The sequence below is a fragment of the Lepisosteus platostomus genome, chromosome 15 (genome assembly GCF_059453375.1).
Source record: "Lepisosteus platostomus isolate fLepPlt1 chromosome 15, fLepPlt1.hap1, whole genome shotgun sequence".
Classification (NCBI taxonomy): Eukaryota; Metazoa; Chordata; class Actinopteri; order Semionotiformes; family Lepisosteidae; genus Lepisosteus; species Lepisosteus platostomus.
Genome location: NC_142625.1, coordinates 20,457,531 through 20,481,422, shown reverse-complemented (window position 1 = coordinate 20,481,422; position 23,892 = coordinate 20,457,531). Strand labels below are relative to the sequence as shown.

The window sequence follows — 23,892 nt, the reverse complement described above, 5'->3', positions numbered from 1 at the left end:
ACTAACCTCTTCACAAGAATGGCTTCTGATGTTTCTCCATCACTGCTCTGAGAAGAACGGAAATATCTTTACTAACCACAGAAAACCACGTCTCACAGCATTGGATAGCAGCACTCCAACTCATGTACACAGATTTGTTTTTAAAAAAAGAGACAATTCAAAAATATTTTAAATAGAAATTTGTATTTACATCAATATTAACATCAAGAAAAGTAAGAAAAAAACCGCCAATAGTAATTTACATCCTGAAATAATGACCGCATGTTTTTCATATTTGTATTTCCTTTCATTAAACAAATACAGAGCAAGAAGAAATTTTGCATTTTTCTCAAGAATTAAAAAGCATAAGCACAGATGATGTGGTCAAAGGTTCTGTATTAACCCTCATCAAGAATCTAAAATTAATCCCTCACTAAGCTATGTCATGAAATAAAAGCAACTTCTAGTCCCTACCAGTTACTTTAAAATCTAAAGTGGCCTTCAGACAGTCCAGTATCTACATTTCTAATGTAAGTTTTTGTATTGGCCTTAACTGCGTCTCATTTTACTCCAACTTTTCCCACTCATCACGTATCAGTACAGCAGTGTTTATATTGATTTGGTATAGGTTAGCATCACCAAAATCTCAACTTTACTTGTGCTGCAAAGGGGCTCCCTCTGCTGGCTGTACAAGTAAAGAGAAGGAAATAACTGCTGCTGTAAAACTGAAAACAGGTTTTATTCTATTCTGCTAGATACAATATACAAAAATTCTTTAATATATATATTTTTGTAGGCATGTGTGCATATGTGTATATACACACATATACATAAATATGCTGTCAATGTAAGAAACTGTTCTAAGCACTGGAAAAAAATCTTTGGATTGCGCATGTCTTACAAGGTAGATATCTCAAAGAACATTAGGAAACATTAAAGGGAATAAAATATCACAATGCCACCTTAATGCAGACTGTTAAATTAAAAAAGGCAGAATTCCACACTCATTCTTAAAGGTGTCTCCCCCAAAACACATACAAAGTTTCTTTGTCAGCAATCTCAACACCACTAACAACACATGAAGCTTAAATCCAATGTCCACACACACTCCAGCTACACATGCTTTTCTCCTGAATACACAGCCCAAACAGAAAACAGAAGTCAAAGCCATTGCAGGCTGTCATGATGGGGAGTATATCCTGAATAATTCCAAACCCTCAATTTGCAACAAAGTTAATCGAGGAATTTAAAAAAAATGTTTTTTTTTTTTAATTTTAGGGAACATCTACAAGCTTTTATGGCAGGGGGTAAAAAAGAAAATCCCTTGTTCCACAAAATCTAAATCTGATCCCACCAGTCTCACATTAGATCTATGAACAGGATGAGGTAAAAAAAAAACATTAACAAAGCTTACATGCCTAGCACTGCTGAGGCCCACATAAAACTCTACACTCCACATACCTTTCAAGCATGTGAAAACACCCAGGCAGGGTGGCCCATTTCTGTATATACCACACTCAGATTTAAAAATTATACTTATTTGATGCTTAAATCCAAAATAAAAGTCCCATTTCTTTTCACCACCACCCACCATAAAATAAAATTTTCTCTTAAAACGGAAAGTGATGATTTTAACCAGGAACAAAAGTGCCTTTATCCAAAAAAGTGGCTATTACAACAAAATCAGATGACTTATTAGGTAAATGCACCTCCCTCCCCCAAATAAAATACTGCACAGTGAAAGTGAAACTGTATTGACCTACAAGAAACAGAGAAAAAAAATATATAAACTTTTAAATATTTAGCCTTACAATCTGTGCAAAAACGGTATGTGACCTACAAAAGCAGTTATAATACATTTGAGCATATTTACAATTCATATTCACAGACAACCAAAATTAAAAATGTGACATCTAATACTGAAGTACCTTTGCTTTGAGTTGATGACACTCCATTTCAATTTCAGTCTAAACTGTAGAGGAAAAATTATTGCTTAAATCTGCATAATAAAAAAACATCTGTGCTTACTGCTTTCCACTTATTACATTTTAAATTAAAATGGGCCTCTGATTATTTTTAAAGAATAAAAGAAAAACCAGCTATGCTTTGTGCATTAGTTCTTGAATAAGGCTATAATGACCAAGAAATATTGCAACAATCCTTTCAATATTAGCCTCTCTGTAAAGTGCAAACACTAACACCCAATTGCTACTAAATAATTTTGCTTAGTACCTTAACCCATCAAATTTCAAAGCAAAGAGTGTTTCCCATATTAAAAGGCTAAATACTGCATGACTTGTATTCTATTAATGAAATGAGACTGCTCTTTAGTTTTACAATCAGACCGTTTTTTTCTGTTTGGTCCAGAGAATATGGTAGCTCCTTTACCTAAAAGGGTACAGCCAAGGCCCAAGAATCCCACACTAGACCTATAAGGTTCTTAAGATTGGACATCAGACACACACACCCAGCTGTTAGTCTCACGACTTCCTCAGATTCCAAGCATTCGTTCCAGGTGATCTGTTCACCTTACGGGGTCTCTTCTGGTCGAAACTGGCTTTTCAGCAAAGGAACAGTGCTCAGTTTTTGTTTTCAGTCCATTGAAATGGGCACAATTAAGCTGCCTAAACATGGAGCACGCATTTCTTAATAGGGTTCACAGTGAATCACCATTCTAGCACTTGTGATGAGTCCATCAGGGTGTCAGCAATATTTCTGCAAGAAAAGCAAGAGTACAAAAGTTAGATTGTTCTGCAAAGGATATTTGTTCTGCAAAGCAATACCAGCCTGCTTAGGCAGTGGCAAGCTGCAACTCTGAAATCACGTTAACATGCAAAACGTAATAACATATGGTCTACCAAGGAAATACACCTGTATACAGTTTATCCAAGTAAACCGAGATGGGCTGCAAAAATACCTTACAGCTCAGTGCAAGTCTAATAATACAGGAGTAAACGTAAAACTACAGAACCAGTACCTGTTCTGGCCCCATTGGCATGCGGCCCATTGCCATGGGGTTCATGTTCATCTGCCCTGGCATTTGCCCCATGTGACCCCCATTTCCATTCACAGGCAAGGAGCCGTTCATCATCATATTGCCATAAGAGCCAGGGTTCCCTTGCGGGGGGAACTGCTGCTGAGGATAGGAGCTGTAGGAAAAGCAACATGCAGCAATTAGTTGTCCGACAGCTACTGAACACGCAAAGGTCAATGCACATCCTTCAACTCGGGGTTTAAATCCCTTTTTTATGAAAAGGAAAGCTTCTGAAAAACAGGAGCACACTTAAAAAAGGCAAAAATGTTTGCATGGCTGTGACAGATTTTAATTCCAATGCCAGTTCAGGCTTTTTTGGCACTTTCCATAAACACATTTCAGATGTTTAGGTGTTACATAGGCTCAGACATTACCTCCATGTTATAAGAAACGCCTTTCAGTTAAGTTGTCCAGGAAAAAGTCAAAATAATCGCTGAATTTTGGGACATGCACCAACTAAAATGTTGCAAAAAGTTCTTTCTTTAGACAGGTTTCTTCTTCACTTAAAGACTAGGCAAGCAACCATCAGGCAAAGAATTTGTATACTACACCCATAATTTTTTGCTAATACCCAGTCTTTCTTGGTTAAATGCCACATGTTAACAAGGTAACGCCCATTATTACACCTTTGCATAGACCTTAGATAGTCCTTCAGCTTCGTTGGGACTAATGAACCACTCTGGCTGAAAGCTGCTGTGGGAAGTGTACTGTACCTGCTCCTGGGCATGCCCCCCTGAGGCCAGCTCTTCATGTCCGCAGTCGGGTACATGGGCCCACCCTGAGGGTGCTGCTGCATCATGGGATTCTGGGGGGGCCCCAGGCGAGCTGACATGATGGAGTTGGGGGGACTGCCTGCGGCTCGGACAAATGAAGGGTCACCCTGCTGGTTGATCCCTGAAAGTCAAAGGCACAGGAACACAGGGTTTTTATTCCTTCAACCCATTCAGAATCCTGTCAGTTACCTGGTCTTTCCCGACTTTATTTCTCTAATACCATACTGTGAGACTCCAGTCCCTCAACAGGCTTCCTATAGCTGCATGCATCCATTTTAAAACCTTCATTCCTGCCTACTGCTGTCTTAACCACTATGATCCAGTTTAGCAGCTCTCCCTATATACCCTCCCAAACCTCAGCACTCCGCCATTTCCACCTCTTCATTCCTGCACCTGCAGGTCCTGTTCACTCATGTACCTGGCTTCAGACCTACCCTTTGAAAAGAGCTGTTAGGGACTCCTCAGCACTAATCGGTTTTGACAGCCCCGGTGATCTCTCACACTGCCATGAACTTTTACTACCAGCCAGATACTGCACTCTGCTCAACAGGAGTCCTTCTTTACTGGAATCAGTAACTCCTTACATGTTGCTCAACAATGTTGATTTGCATTGTTTTTATGGTGTGCTGCACAAGTATTGCACCATCAGCATGTTTCAATTTGCTCATGTGTTTTTAATGTTCTTTTTTCCTGTAATTGAATTATATTTTTCTATGTACTTAATCTGTTTTTGTATATCTGGTAAGCTAACCCTGTATAGGAGTGTCTGCTAAACAAATATTACTTGGCTCATTAAAGAGGTACACCACTGACTGATTTAAAAACAAGACAACATATACAGATATCTGATAGCTGCCACTAGAGTGCAGCAAAAGTCACTATTTTTTAAAGCACCAACCAAGGCTTTTTAGATGGTGAGCTTTAAATAACTGCATTAAATTTTCACTTGGATTTAAGCGCATTCTGTCTTAGATCAGTTTGAATCTCTTGAATTCATGCCAACAAACTTGTAAAAAGGAAATTATCCTATTTCAGTTGCAATTAAACCTTTTCTTCTTCTGTGTTCCTCTGTATACCCTCAGTTTCTTCAATTTCACAATGTGACCTTCCAATTTCTTCTTGTTTGGATCTCGTTTGAGCAGAGACACTCCTCGTGGTTTTTTGCTGTGCCTGTCTGACTTACACAGCGCTGAAACACACCCACCTTTTCTGTCTGCATTAGCCTAGAGGTCCAAATGTGAAAAGACGACGAAATTGATCCAATAACTAACAAACAAGAAGTACACAAGTACTCCGTGAAACTGGAGAACTCCAGAGCGCGCTTGTAACCGTAGCTCATTACCATAGTTGGCCGCATAGGAGAACTGCTGGGGGCCAGGCTGGGTCATGGGAGGGCCGCCCATGGGGGTGTCCATGCCAGCGGGGGCGGTGACGTTGGGTGGGGGGCTGAAGCCCCCAGCCGCCGCCTGCTGCTGCTGCTGCATGAGCATCATCATCCTCTGGCGCCGCAGCTGGTGGTTCAGCATCTCCCTGTTCCTCTGAGCCATCATCTGGGCGTTCAGGAACCCGGGCTAGGAGCAGACAAGACATCCACCCTCCATCATGAGCCCACCAGAGGTTGGGGGCTTGGGCCCCAGTTCAACCACCCAGACACAACACTCTCCACTGTATAACATCGCACGCTAACTGCTGTGGCATACAGTCACAATAAAACAAAAGCACCCCTGGCACAGTTTCCTTCAGTTTTGTAACAGAGGAGTTGTATTCAAATTACTTGTTTCTGTGGGTACCCAAAGTCCAGAAGGTCAAATGTAAGCAAAAGCTTTTCATCCCCAAAATCAGCAGTGTGGAAAATACAGATGTAAGCTTACAATGGTTCTGCTTTTCTTAGAAGTGACAGTACACACCCATACCACCTTTTTTTTACCAATGTAATTATTTCCTGGAAATTCTTACGAATAGGGAAAATTCATTAAAAAAACATTTCCATTATTTCTTACGCGGGAAAATCACAATCCGGACCGGACCCCAAAAATGCCACCCCTACTTTTACATTTTTCACCAAAAAATGACAAAATAAACAATTACAAGTAACATCCCGACTGTGGTTTTACTTATAAATATAAAAACTGCACACAGTTCAATATTAATTATACCCGAGTACAGTACTGTACAGTAACCACTCCATTTGCTTTTTGTGTAAGTACACAAACTCACAATTCACTTCATTTTCATTAACACCTTTAGGGTCCAAGATAAAATCTAAACCACAAATATTCTTTTGAAAGGTAAGAGCGCACACAATAGCGAACAACACATGAAGCGAGACGTGGTGAAATATCACACATGTCTCTCCTGCCCCTCCTCAGGCTCTGTTCTGGCTCTTACCTATACTACTTAGTGGAATGCAATGCGCACATTCAATATAAAACGAGTCGTATGACACCTTCCTCTTCACTCTACATTTGGCAGAGCTTCCGAAATCTTTCTTCGCATTGCTTCTCCGCAGTTTCGAGGTTAGCTTTTGTGATTCAAAATGTGGATAATTCACACGCTCCATAGCACATAATCATCATAAAAAGAACATGCATAAAAAGAAGTATGGGTATATCTGTATTCAGAGTAATATTTACTTAAATGTTCCTCAGTACAGAAATAGTGGCTTCTTACCGAGACTAGTCCATTGAAAATGGAAGAAAGAAAAGCTTGAGAACCACCGACAGGCTACAAAGTGAAGATGTTTTTGAACAAGTACTCCCTTCCCCCCAACTTTTATGATCTAGAAAGCATGGATAGAACCTGTTGGTAGTAGGGGAATTCTTGAGGGAAAGAGTTAGGTTCTTAAGAATCAAATGAGATGTATCAATATTGGAAGAAGACCAGCAAGTTTGGAGGTACAGTAAAATTGTGTGAAGACCTACCTGTCCCCCCATGGGAGCCTGCAAGGCAGGCCGAAGACCTGGGTTCCCTGCAGTCGTGTTCTCCATCTTCATACCCAGGCCCTGCCGGCTCTGGTTCATAAACTGTAGGCAGAAAGTCATGTCACCATCACAGAGCTTCACCCACTTGACTTGTTTAACCTGCTACTAAATTCTCTCAGATTCAATTCTAATATTTGGATTCAAATTTGGAATGCCGAGTTCACAAACTGATATCGCCAATACTTCCTTATGCCACAATAAATATTCTATGACAATTTAGGCTGAAGAAGTGAGGGGTGGTTACACTGTTCATGGTCGAATTCCCCCTGATATGGCACAAAATGTGACCACAACAGCTGGGGTGAAAGGCAGTAAAACCGTTTAAGCCTCTAATGGCTAATGTAGAGATGAGGAGGTAAATGAAGCTGGTTTGGAAACACATGTCAATGGTTGATGGTTAACAGGGATTGGCTAAAACCGGGTTTACCTGCTGGCCTTGTAGTCTCTGCACCAGCTGCTGTCGCAGTGGCTTGAGGGCGTTCATCATCCGGGGTCTTATCATATTGGGGCGGGGGTGCATGCCCGCCATGGGGAAGTTGCCCTGCTGGCTCATCTGATTCATCATGGGGTTGAAACCTGGGGGCTGGCCTTGCATAGGGCTACTGTACGCAGGCTGCATGGCCATGCCAGGGGGTCCTGGGTAACCCTGGCTGTACATGGGGGGCTTCTGGTCCATTACCAAGGCTGGGTCCTGCCCAGGGAAAGGCTCTGACTGAGGGTCCACACCCTGGCCCTGCAGAAACAAAACGTACCTGACGACTGAATACTTTCATAGCTCTTTTTTTTTTTTCTTATGGCAAGAAGAACGCAAGCACAAAAAAGACACAAAAGCATCCCTTCTTAAATAAGAGCAAGCATCCTGCCGAAGAGCACCAGGTATCTTTCAATGGTAAAGCTTTGTTTTGGAATGCCAAATTAAAAAAAATTAAGCAGTAGCGTGTAGCAGTATCCACAAAGCAACAGTGCCCAAATGGGTCACAAGTCACAATCAAAATGAACAGCCTGGTGGTCTGACAAAGACCAGGACAGTACTTTGAAGAACTCAATTTTTTTTCAGGGCTACTAGAGAGCAGGCATAGGAGAACAGATCAGTGCCACAAAAATCAAGTCTTGTAGATAAAAGAAGACTATTAAAGGGTTGACGATTAGAACAGAAGTCAGTCGAGGGGGAAAAAAAAGCATAAGCTATTAAAGCTGTTGCTTCCAAAACTGCATGTGACCTGTGAACACTGTCAAGGCAACTACATAGCCAGGACTGAAAGGAACAGGCAGAGGTGCGTCTCACAGCTACAGAAAGTTGCATGGGCATCACTTTGTGTACTGGGCTTTTTTTCTTTTCGGTGCGGAATTATCAGGAAGCAGCGCTCTGACCTGGCTGACGAGGTCAGGGATGCCGAGTGCCCGGTCAATCTCCTCCAGAGCCATGACATCGGTGTTGTTGAGCAGCGAGTCCAGCTGGTCAAGGAGAGCACGCTCGTCACTTTGCCCCTCGCTGGTAGCAGGCGGTACCAACAGGTCGTCCAAGGGATTAGCAAACTGCCGCCTGAAACACAGGTAGGAGCTCAACACCAGACAAACTCCCATGTGCAATTGCTGAAATCATTGTTTATTAAAGTGCATTGTTAAGTCTGCAATTGGAAGGTCGTTAAAATGAATCTGCGTATTAATTGGCTGTCAAGTAAGCATGCAAATTCTGGCTTAACCCCTTAGCATTATTGACATTTATTTGCATTAAAACAATCTCCTCGTGCCTCTCGTAAACGCGTTTTAATTGGAAAGCAGATATCTTATTTAATGGATGGGGTTAAGGGGTGTGTAAATCTCCGAGCAGTAGATCGCTATCTTGTAAGCTGTTAAGTTACAGCTCCATAAAAGAGGCACTGCGTGTTTACAAGAGCGTGAAAAGCATGCCCCGCAGGGCTGCTGAAGGCGGGAGAGCTGTTACCTGCTCTGGCTATTCTGAGGACCGTGTTCAATGGGCATCACATTCTCAGGCCAGGAAGGGGACTGGTTTGGAGGGCCCTGCTGATTGAAGGGGGTCATGCCCATGTTGATGTCATTCGGCCCTGCAAAAAGTCAATCTTGAATTATTTCTCAAATTTCAATTGTAGCGTACTTCCTAAAGGAATGTGGCTAGAACAAAGCACTCCTGGAAGGGTCTAACAGTGTGGAAGATGTGAGTTTATGCCACAAGGTGAACAGGATATTTTGCCGGGCATTGCTAATACTTACCCATATCCATCAGCTGCTGTTGTAGCATCGACCTGTTGCCCGGCACACTGTTCGACCTGCCAACCATGGGCCCACCCATCATTGGTTTGGAGCTGTAGTCCATACCTGGGCGAACCATGGGATGGCTAGAAGTGCCCACGGGGCTGGCATTTGACCTCTGTATGCCCCACTCTCCCGACCCCCCCATTGGAGAGCGCTGTGGGACACCCAGACCCCTGTTCACCATGCCTGGAAAAAAAATTACAACGGCTCAGATGCAACCCAGGCATCGTCCTTGACCTCATTAATACTTACGCATTACCTGCCCCTTTGGTTTAATTCTGCAGCTAAACAGCTGGAATGGCAGAGCTTTACAGTTCTCCAGTTTTACACAAGGTTAAGAAAGGTTACAAATATTCTGCTCATCAAGCTTGTTCGGCTGCTAATTGTCAGTTGATCCAAGGAACAATCTGAAGGAGATCAGGATGGAGGCTTCAGCGTAGCAGGGGAGTTTGCCCCAGATTCCTATAACCATTTCTGCATAGAAAAGCCTCCTGTTCTTAGTCTTAAATTAACGTTCCCTTATTTTCCATTTGTATCCTCTGATATGAATTAATTCAGCAGAAAGTGCCTGGGGGTTATATCTGATAATACCTTTGAGGATTTTAAATATTGAATTCAACCACCTTTCCTTTTCCAGAATGATAAAACATAGCCAGTTTTAACAGGCAGCATACAATATTTCCTCAAGCCTACTAAGCAATCTAAATGCTCTGTTCTGAACTAGCTGCAGAGCAGCATGGCTTCTGCTTGACATGGTAACCAGACCAAATATTTACAAAATATTTTTTCTTCCCATGTTCTAAAAGGGGCCTTAATAAAACATTGTACAATTTCAACAACCTCCCTTGGCTGACAAGCATAAAAATGCTTTTAACTCTATGTCCTAGCAGTTTGTGGGAAACAAAATTCTTAGCTAACGCACAAGCAATTTCTACATACTTAAAATGGAGTCAAAAAGTAAAAAAAAATAGTTCTCCAAAGAGCTGAGGACACCCACCCATGTTTCCTGGGAAGTTCTCTGGCCCTCCCATCATGCGCTGGTTATCCATGCTCTCCTGCTTAACAAGCATGGGGCAGGGGGCACTACGCCGGCCAAGGGAATTTGCTCCCACTGGGGGCTTACCATCCACAGACACGGCGCGCTGAAAGGGCCCACGTGGCCCCAGCTCCGGGCTCCTCAACCCAGCAGGACTCCTCAACCCTGGAGCGAGCAGACGGGAACATCAGAAAAGGTCTAACTCACACAGAGGAGACAGGTCACTGCACAAGGATAGAGTATTACCGTGCATAGCATCATCCGGACAGGCAGGCTGCTTGTTAGCAACATCACTCCCCGCTCCAACACCAGATTCTTGATAAAAACTGGAGCTGGAGTTTCTGAAACCGCCAAGGATGGTCTCCAGAGTGTCATGGAGCTATGACACAGAAACAAAGTTAGCTCAACTTTACAACCATAGTGAATAATTTTTACTTATTGGAGACATTTACATAAAAATAATACTCTACAGGTATACTTATATTCCAAACAACCTAGAAGAAACCAATTGCTTTTCATGGGGATTTAAGCACTTGTGTGTTTTGGATGAATTGACTTTTATGTTAGGGAAAACATCATTCTTCCAGATGTTTTAAAGAACTAAGTAAATGTTTTCAGGTCTTGCACATAAGTACATTGCTGAAAATCACAATCACGTAACTGATCACAAGTCATTTTTTTATCATCAAGACTAGCAAGAAGGCATTGAACTCCTCCCAAACTGTCACATTCAAAACATTATCGGCTTGCAGCTACATGCGGAACCTGAACTTCTTGAAAGTTCAACATTGGTTGTGCTTTGATTTTTCTTACAGACTGCTCAATACCTCATCTGGTTGTTCTGTCTTGATCTTGTTCTCTCCGTTCTCAGGGGTGGAGGGCATCAGGCCTGAGCTGCTGCAGGCATTCTGTTGGGTCTTCCCCTCCAGTTCTTCCAATTTTGGCTTGATGTCTGCGGGCTCTTTGGGGTCGTTATTGAGGAGGTAGTGCAGCAGAGCATGGGTCTTCTTGGGGCTGGGTTGCTCCTGCTTGATGTCCGGCACACCTGATCCACCCACCCCTCCACCTCCCGTCCCAGCAGTGCCAATGGTACCCAGGTCTGCCACTCCAGCCTCATGGCTGCTGGTCTCTTTGCCTGTGGCCTCCGCTGTGATTTTAGCCACCTCATCTGGGGAGTTGCCATTCTGCAGCAGCTTGTGAAGGATCTTGTGTTTCTCCTGCAGGGAGGCTGCGTGATGGGCACTCGAGGAGGACGAAGAGACTCCCCCTGGGGGCTGGGCAGCAGAGGAAGAGGAGGATGACGAAGAGGACACACCAGTGGAAGAGGGGCTGGTGACGCATCCTGCGGGTTCCTTGGGTTCCAGCGTGGATGGGGTGCTCGCGCCAGTTGGGGGAACACCTCCCGCCACCATGCCAAGATCATCAGTAGGGGATGTCAGCAGCTGAAGTAACTTCTTGTTTCCCTTGCTGTCCGACAGTCGCCTCTGAGGTTCTGCACCACCAGTACCAACTTCGCTGCCCTCCTTGGTGCCACGCAAGCTTGCCTGGCTGTCAGGCCTGTCTGTAGCACTCTCTGTCGGGGTATGATGGTGGTGATGGAGATGGTGGTGATGATCCCCCCCAGGAACGTACATGCCTGCTGGACTAGGCGAGTCCACACGGCCTGCCTTACACTGCTGGTTCTGCTGCTGCTGCTGCTGCTGCTGCTGTTGCTGTTGTTGTTGTTGTTGGGAGGAGTTGATGCTCGGTGAGCTGTCTGGTTTGTGTGCTGGGGAGGACAAGGAGGAAGGCATGGGGTTGCCCACACCTTCGCTGATGGCTTGCAAAGCATTGAGGGAGCTGCTAGAGAAGTTGCTGTTCCCCCCACCTCCGGCTCCACCAGCACTGCCTGGGCCCATTGGAGAGTGCATACCTTCAACACAAGCAGGCAAACATTCCTATTAGTGCTCAGCCTTCAAGACTCATAATTACAAGCCAACCACTTTTTCACATTTTGCAACAAATGTTCAAAATTTTAATTGGTGAGACCATAAAACACTAGATTACAGACCTTCACTTAGACTTTTTCAGTTACCTTTTTTTTAGTACTGAACACAAACAAAAAATGATGACCAATGATTGGGGTCTGTTATAGTAAGACATCAACAGCAAATACACAGTATCATTCTCTAATCCACAATGCAGTACTTAATGTTTAAATAAACCAGCAATATCTCACTTAAACTCTGCCACAATAGATGTTCTATGCTACATTGTGAATTGCTTTGAGATTAAAAGTGCTATGTAAATGCAAGGAATTACTAATATTTTATTATGCCATGGCACTGTTATAGCGAGCAACTGTGTCACAGATTAAAGACAGGACAAAATGTGTCTTGGATCTGCTCCCAACAGTTCACTTACTGAACTGAACAGTCGGGTATATTCTGAAACGCAACCACAAATAGAGTTACATGAACTATTTAGTGAGCTAGCCACATCACACCTCTACCAACTGCCCACATGGGTGCCCAGTGCTATGTAACACAGGTGTCTCATTTTATTCTACCAGGGCACTGTACAAAAGCACCAAGTATAGTTATGCGAGTATAGATATACACCTCATGACCAGTGAAAAAACAAGCTTGAAAAACAAAAGCTTGTACAATACCTCCTGGAGAGAACTGGCTGGGGACCATTTTGGGACTCCCGCGGGTGCGGGGTGAAACCATGAGGTTCTGCTGGGGAACATTCATCCCAGGACTCCCCTGCGATGGGCTGTTCATGCCCAGGCCATACCCACTGCCCTGGTATGGAGGCTGCTGCTGCATTCCAGGGCCAGGATGGTTCATCTGGCTCATCTGACCCATCTGAGACATCTGGCTCATGGGATTCATCTGCATCATTCTGTTGGTGGCCCCATACATGGAGCCCCCCATCTGGCCCATGTGCCCCGACTCGTTCATGCTGTAGCCTCTGTTGCCCCCCATACCCATGCCTGGACCGGGGGGCATGTTCATAGAAGCGTTGGGGGTGGAATTCCCCATGGGTCTCATGCCCTGGATCATCGGACCCTGGTTTGCACGATATCCATTCTGCTCCCTAAAACAAACAAACAAAAAGATGATCAAAACCTTTTTTTCCCAACTGTACAACCTGAAGTTCCTCAGGTTCTCATCTGAACAAGTCCATCGATACTGCTGATCAGGCCAGGTGTACCCTGTGCATAAAGATCAATGAGGAATTGCAAGAATGCTTTTATTTCTTTTTTTAAATACAAATGACAACCTTTATAAAAATGACCCAAGACAGTGACTACTTACTAGGTAACCGAGCATATTAAAGCATGAACCTTTGTCTTAAAGTAACCCCAAATCAGTACAATGCTGTAACGAGACATTTTTTCACGACACTCGCAATACCGGTACAATCTTTCTGTGACAAACTTACCAGTGTTACATTTGCAGCCAACAACAAACCTGACCTGAAGCAGAAATGCCCCAGAAAAGAATATGAACTGCTGCACATGATCAGTGTCTGCCGGTCATTCTGACAATCTCACCTGCTCTATCTACCCATGCTAAAATAATTATGAAATTACAACTTACTTGGCTTGAATGCAACCCAGTTATTAGAAGTGGTTAGAAAAGTATACCTTTGCAGGAGATGGGTGGAAATGAAGCCCTGGGGCTCGTTGGTCATGGGGTTGCGGTAAAGTTTACTTTTGGTTTGTGCTGTCACTGGAGTGCCATCAGACAGTGAGAACCGGTACAGAGGGGTTTCAGCATGACCCTGCATGAAGGCTGAAGGGCGGGAAGAAAAAATCGTTTTAAGATGGTGTTTAATTTATCTAAACCTGATCTACATTGACTTGGATATCAAAACCAGGAGATAAATAAACTCTCATCTGACCTCTTATTTGTACGACTGGGAAAAAAAAGAAAACTAAGTATATCATATGCTTCCCAATATCCAAGATAAAGCTAATTAGCATAGGTAAGACCTTACTTTTCTATTTCGTACCCCATATGCAAAAAATCTCAAATCAAGCAGTTTCATGAAGTAGCTGGAGCTGTACACGACAGACATTAAAAACGAGCAAGCCAATGGGCATACCTTCCTGGTAGTGGCGTTTATGAGACCAGGGCTGCCCCTCACTGTGATGCATGAACATCTGGATGCATCTGCGCAGCAGGTCCTCCCAACCTGGTCGCATAGTGGAGCGCAGGGAGCTGTGGTCTATCTGAATCAGTTTCCCTGTTAAAGGAAACCCAGGAGCTTAGGGATAATGAATGCAGCTGTGTGGTTACCAGTTTCAAAATCCAACGTTTCTCCTGTCTCTCAATTCTATCATTACAATTGACACCAGGAGAACAATTATTTGCACATGCTGGGTCAGTAAGGTGCTTAAAGGTCACTGGGTGCTTAAAAGTTGTTCTAGCCACATGGTGTTTGCACTACCCTTCATTTACAGTCCCCCTAGATTTCAATGCATTTGGCTCACTTAGCCCTCAGACTGTCAAAGCCAGTGGAGGTATGCAGATTCCCCCCTCTGGATCAGATCCAGTAGGTACCTTCATAATCTGCATGTTTCAAACCACAGCAATGATTCTCAATACTTCAAGGCAGAGGCGATCTCTAAAAATTCGAGTTTGGCCACTTGAAGCAGCAATGCCAAATAGAAACTGAGCCGTTTCAACCTCTTTCAACGTATCATTTCCCACTGGTCTTAAACAGCTTACCTGAGAGTTCATGCTTTGTGATAAAACTCTCCGTTCGCTCTACAGCAGTAATGCGCCTTGCAACACAGATCATACAAGACTGCAAATCTGGGGAGGAGAAAAAACATTTCAGCAGACATCCAGTTTACACTCATGTGTTTCATTCCAAAGGGGGTGGATTTACTTACAATGCACTTACAAGCCTGTGCATAAGGTGCTGCAAGACTAGGCTATTCTGGGGGGGGAAGTATTGAGTATTCACAAAACAAGGCTAGAGAGGTCGTACCGTCCCCTTCCTCCATCATGGCTTTGGGCTGCGTCAGTGCAAAGCACTGCATGGTCTCGTAGCGGGGGCTCCCCGCCCCCTCCTCAGGGGGGCTGTGCCCATACTTCATCAGCATCCGGCAGTTAAAGGTGTGGCTCTTCTGCCGGGGAGCCTCGGTGGCCCAAGAAACGCCGTTCACTACAGGAAAGCATGAAAGGCCAGAGTCAGTCCTCTCAGAAGCCCGAGGTGCAGATTACCGTTTGATATTCGCCCCAGCAGCACAAATGTCCCTCACAGAGCTCTTCACATCCACCCTCCCGGTGTGATGCTTCAGGACACTGGAACCATTAACATAATCTGCCGGAGTTCTCCAAATCAGCATTAGGTTGCCTTGAATCCTATAGGCTTGAATTTTTGATTTTATGTAAAGATTCTCACATCCTGGAGGAAGGCTTCCTCAGACTGTAAAGTAACTCAAAATATTTTTATTCTTGTACAGTAATATTTGCAAGCAGGGAGAAATCAAGACATCCCCAAAGGTCTTTCAGCACCTGTAGAATGTACCCATGCTGAACATTCTGATGTTATTGATGCATCATGTGTATCTTGTTTTATTAGATACATAAAAGTATCAGTTTGTTTTTTAGTTGAGGGAGATAGAACTGTAAAATTCAGCTAAAATGACTCCAAAGCTCAGAAGCAAAAAATTGTGTAGTGAAACTCAAAAAAGCATTCTTATAATTCATACAAAGTGCAGAGTGTGCACTTTGAATGCATATGAGATTCAGTTTTCTTACTGGCACACAATTCACATCTGGCTCATTGGGGGACAAACTCTGACCAGTGTCCACCTGGATGCTGCAGATAAATGTTTTTGACTTGACTTTGCAGTCCCACCATGCATGAAGCCCAGACTCGCGAGTTCACAGACTTTTCTACTGGTGGGCCGGTTAATGTTCTGAGAAGGCTTAAAGAAAATGGACTTGCGTATGAGTACACCCTTGTGAGGAATAAACATTTGTTAGAGCGCCAGGTCAAAAAACAAATCTAAAGCACTCCAGTTTTTATATCTTCACTCTGATTCTAGTAAACCGAGGAACTCAGCTGAAAGGCTCCTTTGCAAATAAAAAACAGAAGAAAAACCCGCTACATTACACTCAGGTCCAGAAAAGACATGCAAAACTAAGTTGTGGTAGAAACATGGCTTTAAATATAATTGGCAGAGATTTTTTTTGCTGTCAAGCACGATTAAATCAGAACGATAAGGAAAACATTTTTTGAACTAACGTACCTTTAGCATAGAGGTAGGTTGGAGTCATTTTTCGATAAAGCCTAAATCTTACCTAAAAAGGGAATACTGCTGTATCAAACAGCATCCATTGAAATGCTCCTCAGTTGACCTCTTCTATTTCCTCAACTTACAAACCTGTCTACTGTTGCACGGGTTTGGATTAAGAATTTGGAATAGGGCTTTAAGTGATTAATGAATGGCTGCAGGCATTCTTCCTAATTTATCAGATGCTCACAGGAACTACATGTTTAATTCATACAGACCTCTAAGGTAATTTAATATCATGAAGAGTTACATCAGATGAAGCCGTTAAACACTATTAATTGGATTAGGCAAAATGCATAAAACAGACTACCTGTTAAATGAAAAGGGTAACAAATTGCAGTTAAAAAGGTCCTGTAAAAGGTACAAAATTTTATTGTACAATATTTCTACCCCGAGCTGCACTATTAATGATTAACGATCTAAAAATAACTTGTCTTGTGCCACATAAATGTTTGGGTTCAGAAACCTGTGGTTTCAAAAACATACTAGTTTTGCAAGCCTGTCTGTATGAATGCCATAAAAAGATCTAAAGATTACTGGATGAGGGAAAATCAAAGAGCTGTAATCCAAATGTGCAACAAAACCTTGCCCATTTCCAAAAAAAGGAAAACTGTAACAACGAGCTTCCTATTCATGCACAAAAACAGAGGTAAGCTCTTTCTAAATACCACCGATTCACAACAAGGAAACAGAAGTCCTGGGATTTGGAAGGCTTACTGTTAGACTTGGGCAGGTTTTTGTGGAACTCTTCACGGTCCTCCTCATGTAGGATGTTGTAGACACTGGTGTTTATCAGCTCCTCCTGCTTGAACTGCAGATACTGCGTCACGTTGTCCGACACGAAGACTATACTACCGTCCCGGTTAACAACAAACAGGAATCCATCCAGGGCCTGGGAAGGAAAGGTGGTTGAAGAACTGAGCTGAACCTCCGAAGGAACGCCCAAACTGGTTTAACTAAACAATCCCAAACCATCTGTGTGACGTAATGCCATACCGTCACTGGATCACTGGATACTGTCCTGCTCGAGTATGTGGGGTCTTATAGGTCTTTGTGGAACAATATGAACTGATAAGTAAGGAGGATGCGTTTCATTTACTGCTGCTATAGTGTAATTTCTATTTTTCTGGAGTTTTTACAATATGATCAAGGACGTTTTAAGATGGTGTTTATTCTAAAAATGTTTTATTTACTTATTAATTGTTATTTTTGTCAATAATAATACACTGTGATGATGCTGTTCATTTCCCATAGCTTCCAGGGAATCATGAATTGTGACTGAAGTACACTCTTCATGGGTAGTGTGATTTTAGTCCACAGTATGTACACTATTCTTAGAATATTAACATAATGCTTTAAGTTGATGTTTGTATCAAAGGCTCAGCTATGATCTGGGTACAGTGCTATACCTGGGTACAGAGATGTCAGGGTTGTTAAGTACATTTAGAATTTACCAAGATATTTATCTGGGATACTAGATGCACTGTGAAAAATTGTGGTTTCTTCCAATGTTTACTAAATTACCACCCTTTTACCACTTCTGGCATCAGGGGTGTTTTATTTGTCCAGCGGTTAACACAAAAAACAGAAGCCCTAGCTCTACAATAAGGAATCCCGTACAAGCTATAAGAGAGGATTTCGCAGTATGCTTACTTCTGAAAAAATGTTCTTGAAACTATAAAAGTGGTTATGCATCATAATATGATTTAGACAAAACAAAAGGTTTAAGTCTCCCCCATCAGAAAACTGAACTACCCCCTTGTGGTCTCACAGATTAACTCTCAGGCTCCAGTCTCACCTGCAGCAGAAGTGGCCCCAGATGGTCTTTATCAATGACCCCCTGACCAGTGGAGGACACATCAGCCTTCTGAACATCATCATCATTTGAAGATGCCTTTCCTGCAAATAAAACACAGAGATGTCTCAAGGGGAAGAGATCAAATCCAATCAACATTGCAATGCAGATTTAAACTGTAGGGATGAGCATAACTGATCAGATATTGGTGCACTCAACCAGCCTGCTACATATGTGCAAAGAGTTACAAAGGCTGAATATCCCTCAACAGTTCTCTTCTGCTTACTAAAAAGGGGATTTCAAATACATTTTCCATTCCTACAGAATGCCATAATCGGGATATTTAATAATCATGTAATAGCTGAAAATCAAACAAAAACATCCATGTATGTATCAATCAAGACTTTAAGAAACTGACTCAAAAGCCCTAAGAATGTTTTTTTTTTTCAATAACAGTTTATTAACTTCTGTTGTTTTCTCTCCAGGGGGTGAGAGCATCAGGCAATGTAGAAGAAAGGTACACAGAGTTCCAAGAGCAGCTGGAAAGCTTGATAAGACCGATCTCAATGGAGAGGTCTGGATTACTGGACAACTGCTCTGTGCTTAGCCTCATGCAGGTTATTCTGCCTAAGACAGGGCCATGTAAGCAGAAGAGCAAAGCCATGTAAGACTGAAATCCAGATAGGCATGTTAATTCAAGATGTTTGTATGGACAATAAAAAAAAATGAAAAAATCAGTGTCATGTTTGAGAAAAAGACTAATCCATTGACGGTGCTACTGAAATCATACTTAGCAATGAAAAAGTTAATCAATGTTCAGCATAGAACTGAAGTCCTTATGATCATAAACATCTACATAGATGAAGCCCCTTAAATAACATCAACACCACCATTCTGAGGTGTCAGCAGGACCTTTTACATAACAGGAGGAGCTTCAAAAAGGGGCACCTGGACAAGGAAAATGCAGTAAACCACTGAAAAAAAGACTTGTCCTTGACTATTTGAAATGTAATCATAAATACTCAAGTAATCATCACAAATGGCTACATTAATGCCCCCAGGCAAGTGTCTACCAAGCCCACTCTACAGATAAAATCAAGGTCCATTGTGCACTAAATAGTATTGCCACCAGAGGTCAGTATTTTTCACTTACCGGGAGGATATAAAAGCTGAACAGACCTCGGTGTTCCAAGTCTGAGCCATCTTTACATGTCATCCCCATTTTGATTATATCCTTGCCTTAATAAGCTGTTCATTTAGTATATAAACTGTTCATCTGTAAACATCTGTTCTACTTTTCATTACCGTGAGTTCAGGTTTGTTTAGCTTTGGACGCAAAATTGCCATTTGCATAGTTGAAAACTTTTTCTAGCGACTCGCTTCCCAGCATTGGTACAGAAATAAGAGTGAAGCTTATGCGGAATGGACATTTTTGACAAACTACAACAAGGGAAATTAGAATGGGGATAAATATAAATCTGGTACTACCTGTTGAAAATGGCCCAACAAAAAATCAAATTACTAGTCATGTGTAAATTCTGTTAAAGGCCCCCGTTAAGGACGAACTACATTACTGGGTCAGAAACTATGTTCTTGCTAGCGGACCAATTACTACATAAATATCTCATTTACAAACACCTGATAACACTGAAACACTGCAACAGTGAAAAGATTCATATATAAATAACCTACTAGTTCCCTAAAAGCACAATACCAGCAATGGACTCCTTCAGCCACATGTTTCTTCGTAACTTCACATAACTTTCTCAAAGCCCCAAAAGCAGATCTCTCTTCACACAATTGTCCTTTGAGAAAGGCTGTATTTTTTTCCTGTGCTTCTGTAGAAACTTGAGCCATTGATAGCTCATTTGAGGCTGCCTATATTAAGCCTGGAAAAGGAAACTTGCTCATTTTAAATTAAACAAAAACGGTAACTGGGATTTTGAGGATGACATTTTTAACACCCTTGACTTGTAGCAAGACATTGGCAAGTATGAAAGTTTAGAAGATTACAAGCAATGTTCTAATCCTCAACAGGAAGAAAAGGGTGCATTGTTTTCTTCAGAAATGCCAAAAATCCTCATGCACTCAAGAGGCTTCAATTATCATTGCTTGATAGACATTTTTCAAACACTTCAGGTTTACTACACATGCAACACTGCTGTTGGCAGGAACACCATCCATGCTGATGTGAAGAAACAGAAACAATCGTGCGTGCAACTACTATTCACTTCCGGTAACTATGGCAACACCTCTCCACAAAGTCTGATGCAGCTGTACCCTCTTCCCCTTCCTATCGAGATACTGAGAATAACACCCAAGCACTGCGATCACTACTTCAACAGCCAAGACCTGAGCTCACTGTGTACATTGCTACCTTAAATCACCAGTTTACAATTTACAATTCTTTCTAACTGAACTCTCTAACAGCTGATTCATTATGTTTCGCTCTCCAACCTAAAACAAAAAGGTGAACAAATCAAAAAGGGGATGTTGCTGCACTTTTGTACAAGGCCTCTATTTTCAGAGCACTGAAAAACACAAACTAGTCATTTCGGAGCACTGTTCTCAGTTTGATAGGGGTGTTTGAACAAACATTTACAAAAACAGGCAGCAGGGTTTGTGAATATTTCCAGATGATTCCGTACCTTGTTCCTTAATTTGCCTGATCTGGCGGACTGTTTCTTTGAGGATGGCGCACTTGTCAGGCTTGACGTTGAAGTTATCGATGTCGCTGAGATTTGCTGAAATCAGCTCAGCCAGCTCCTCAATGTACTTGCTCTCTTGCTCCCTCCGGCGCTTGTCACACCTGAAACAGGTAAGAATTCCACTGATCTGCCCACTGGGGGCACTGCAGGACTCGGTGTTCAAAGTCCCCCTTGCGGGGTGGAGTCCTGTGCCTGCAGTGGGCTTAACACTTCATAAACAGGGATGAGCTCTGGCTTGACCAACCAGTCATGAGTATGAACTTGATTTTTTTTTAAACTAACGTACTAGGCAGCCACTGGGGAACACTGGTACACTTGCAAAAGTGTTCAGCTATATAAGAAAATCATTAGAATTTCACTAAAACAATTCCTAAGCATAATAGGACTCACAGCTGCTAGACTAAGTAGTTGACACCACTGGTAATCAATGGCAGAGAGATCTTTATTATAATGCTATACAAAGGTAAAATTCCTCAAAATGAGAAGCACCAGACTTTGCAGTGCTGGGTTCGGTGCAGTCATAAGAAGTTTTATTGGCGGGCAACTTATTTTTCTCCAATTAAAAAGCAGGCAATAGGAGCTGTATAAAAATCGCAACTTATCCAGAAAAAAAGGATTTCTTCACCTCCAAACACCTCTCAAAACCCCTTGAAAGTCAGCACAGAATGAAGAACTAACCCCAAACCAGGTGTATCACAGGTGGAGAGCTTGCGTTTCCGGTCAGAGCACAGGGGGTCCAAGGAGTTGTCTCCCAGGCCACTCATCTTGAACACATATCAGCACCTGGAAAGATTTACATAAAAAGAACAGGGAGAATTACTTCATTTTTTACAGATTGCCAGGTTTTAGGCATGGATTCAGTGTATTAACAGAAGGATACCCATTAGAGCCAACATGCAGCAGAACAATGGTAGCACTTTGCAGATGGCGCAAAGGGGTGGGTTAGCTCACAGACTGTACACTTGTCTGATCTGCTACACTGATGGCAATGAGGCCGCCTTCATTACTTGTGTGCAAGAAAAAGCATTATGAAGTAGTAGGCAGTATTAAGATGCTAGAAACAAACTATACCCTGGAATGAATTCATAACATTGCTTGAATATTACCTAATGCTATAGAGTTCAGCAAACACACGAGAAGAAAAAACATTATAGTATTTAATTGAGCTACAGATGTTCTGCCAACTGATGCAACAATGTGGGGCTACAGCTACCAGAAACTGTAAACGAACACCTGCACAGAGTCCAACATCTGGCACCTCTCAACCAGGCTTGTGGCTTCCTGGCACCAGCTCCGCATCCCTGTAGTCAAGATCTGTCACTCTGCATTAGCACAAAACAGCACACATCTTCCCAGCAGCCTGTGCGCCAGGCAGCAGTGACAGGCTCAGACATGGATTATCCCCACGCTGACAGCTACCCATGCTCCATGACGAACCAGGTTAGACAGAAACCCACCATGTGTGCCACGACATCTCGCAGGGTTCAACTGCAGCAACTTAATCTAAGAGGCAGTCTAAAGGGGTCTACAACTGTTTCTATTGATAGGACTAAATAGTGGGGTGGCTTGCAAATTGCTTTTTGGACTCCTTTTTAATACCCAAGTCAGTCTCTCATCTGCTTTTTTTTAGCCTTGCTACGAACGCCCTTTTGCCTTCATCGTTTTAAAATTCCCATCGCTCATGACTGCTTTCCTAATGTGACAAGTTAATCGACTGTTTTACTCAAGGATGAGCAGATCAAAACAGTCCTGCCCCTGCTATAAGTACACCACCTTCAGCTGAAGATGCAGAAGGGGAGAACAAACGCTTTTCTTATGCCAAACTTCTTTTTGACTCCATCTGCTGCACAGAAACCAGGAGAAACTTCCATTTTAGCAACGTCCAGGTACATTGGTCACAAAGCTGGGCTAGTCAATAAAATTACTGGCTTCTTGGAAATTCCATACAAACAATAACAATCAAATGGAACAAAAGGTATGCATGAAGCATTAACAAGCCTCTCTCGTGACAGAAAACTGATCACTAGCAGTATGAAGTAATGCATGTTCTCCCATGAAATTTTCCAGTTGATTCCATGTGCATCTGCTATGTTTAGATCAAAAACCATCCCAGCAGGAAACCATGCCCTATGATAGGGGTGGTAGCATAACCTGAAGTATAAATTGTGTGTAAGTAAACTCTTCAACCTCACCTCAACTAAAGAGTACACCCTAAGTGTACTAAACCCAAGGAACATTTAAGAAAAGGACTAAGGGAATTATTTAACTTATATTGCTTTACACAGCTGGCTATAGTTGAGTTAAAAGGAAAACCTTGCAATGGACAAATATTTAATGATAAGGTTGGGGTTACCAAAAAGAAATACACCTTTGCCTTTTGCACAGACATTAGTTTTTAAAATGACGGGAAGCAAACATAAAAAAGGATGCAAAGCTAGGAAAGATAGTTGAACCATTGACCCCTGCGTTTATAAGAAGATGCACAATCCATTCAGTGCATCTAAAAGGAACACCTCACCTTCACTCACATCACGATTTGTTCCTTTTTATAACTGTCTTCCTGTGCTATAGCCAGAAGTAGCTCAGAATGCATCCAGTGTCAAAATATCATGAAAACACAAAGATTGAGGAAGATACAAATTTTAGGGTTTCAAAGTAACTGCCAGTCTAGACATCAACACCCAGATTAAGTTCCTAAAGTTAGAAACAGAGTACAATATACTTTGCATTAAAACAGTAAGGAGAGGCTACCATTCCAAATTACTGCTCTCCGAAGGTCATGACAAACAAAATTGTATTTGTGTGTATAGTAATCTCCGAAAACACTTGCAGCTACATCTGATAAACATTGTCCATCTTACTTCAGTATAATGGAGGTTAATGGGTCGGATTCCTGGTCTCTAGGATATAAAACTAAATTTTTTGTGAATTTCTTCATTGTAAATGGCCAAAAAAATAAAAATAAAAGCTTTTTTCCAGCTTACTTTAGCCTTGCAGAAAGGTTTAAATTT

The 23,892-nt window shown here is 42.3% G+C and overlaps 1 protein-coding gene across 5 annotated transcripts in view; it reads right to left on the bottom strand.

Moving 5' to 3' along the window:
* Positions 1-164: 164 nt before the first annotated feature.
* Positions 165-23,892, bottom strand: part of ncoa3 (nuclear receptor coactivator 3) — a 59,782-nt gene continuing 36,054 nt past the window's right edge. For all 5 annotated transcript variants that reach the window (XM_088608160.1, XM_088608158.1, XM_088608162.1 and 2 more), the window contains 21 exons: positions 21,560-21,664; positions 20,822-20,982; positions 18,177-18,277; positions 17,096-17,270; positions 15,064-15,240; positions 14,799-14,885; positions 14,173-14,313; positions 13,712-13,859; positions 12,728-13,158; positions 10,905-11,989; positions 10,324-10,456; positions 10,039-10,242; positions 9,000-9,227; positions 8,713-8,833; positions 8,139-8,310; positions 7,195-7,500; positions 6,708-6,809; positions 5,129-5,357; positions 3,727-3,907; positions 2,957-3,128; positions 165-2,694 (listed from right to left, as the gene is read on the bottom strand). In XM_088608160.1, coding sequence (XP_088464286.1) covers positions 2,683-2,694; positions 2,957-3,128; positions 3,727-3,907; positions 5,129-5,357; positions 6,708-6,809; positions 7,195-7,500; positions 8,139-8,310; positions 8,713-8,833; positions 9,000-9,227; positions 10,039-10,242; positions 10,324-10,456; positions 10,905-11,989; positions 12,728-13,158; positions 13,712-13,859; positions 14,173-14,313; positions 14,799-14,885; positions 15,064-15,240; positions 17,096-17,270; positions 18,177-18,277; positions 20,822-20,982; positions 21,560-21,645 — 4,452 coding nt within the window. In that variant the 5' untranslated portion in view covers positions 21,646-21,664 and the 3' untranslated portion in view covers positions 165-2,682. The remainder of the gene's footprint in view (positions 2,695-2,956; positions 3,129-3,726; positions 3,908-5,128; positions 5,358-6,707; positions 6,810-7,194; positions 7,501-8,138; positions 8,311-8,712; positions 8,834-8,999; positions 9,228-10,038; positions 10,243-10,323; positions 10,457-10,904; positions 11,990-12,727; positions 13,159-13,711; positions 13,860-14,172; positions 14,314-14,798; positions 14,886-15,063; positions 15,241-17,095; positions 17,271-18,176; positions 18,278-20,821; positions 20,983-21,559; positions 21,665-23,892) is intronic.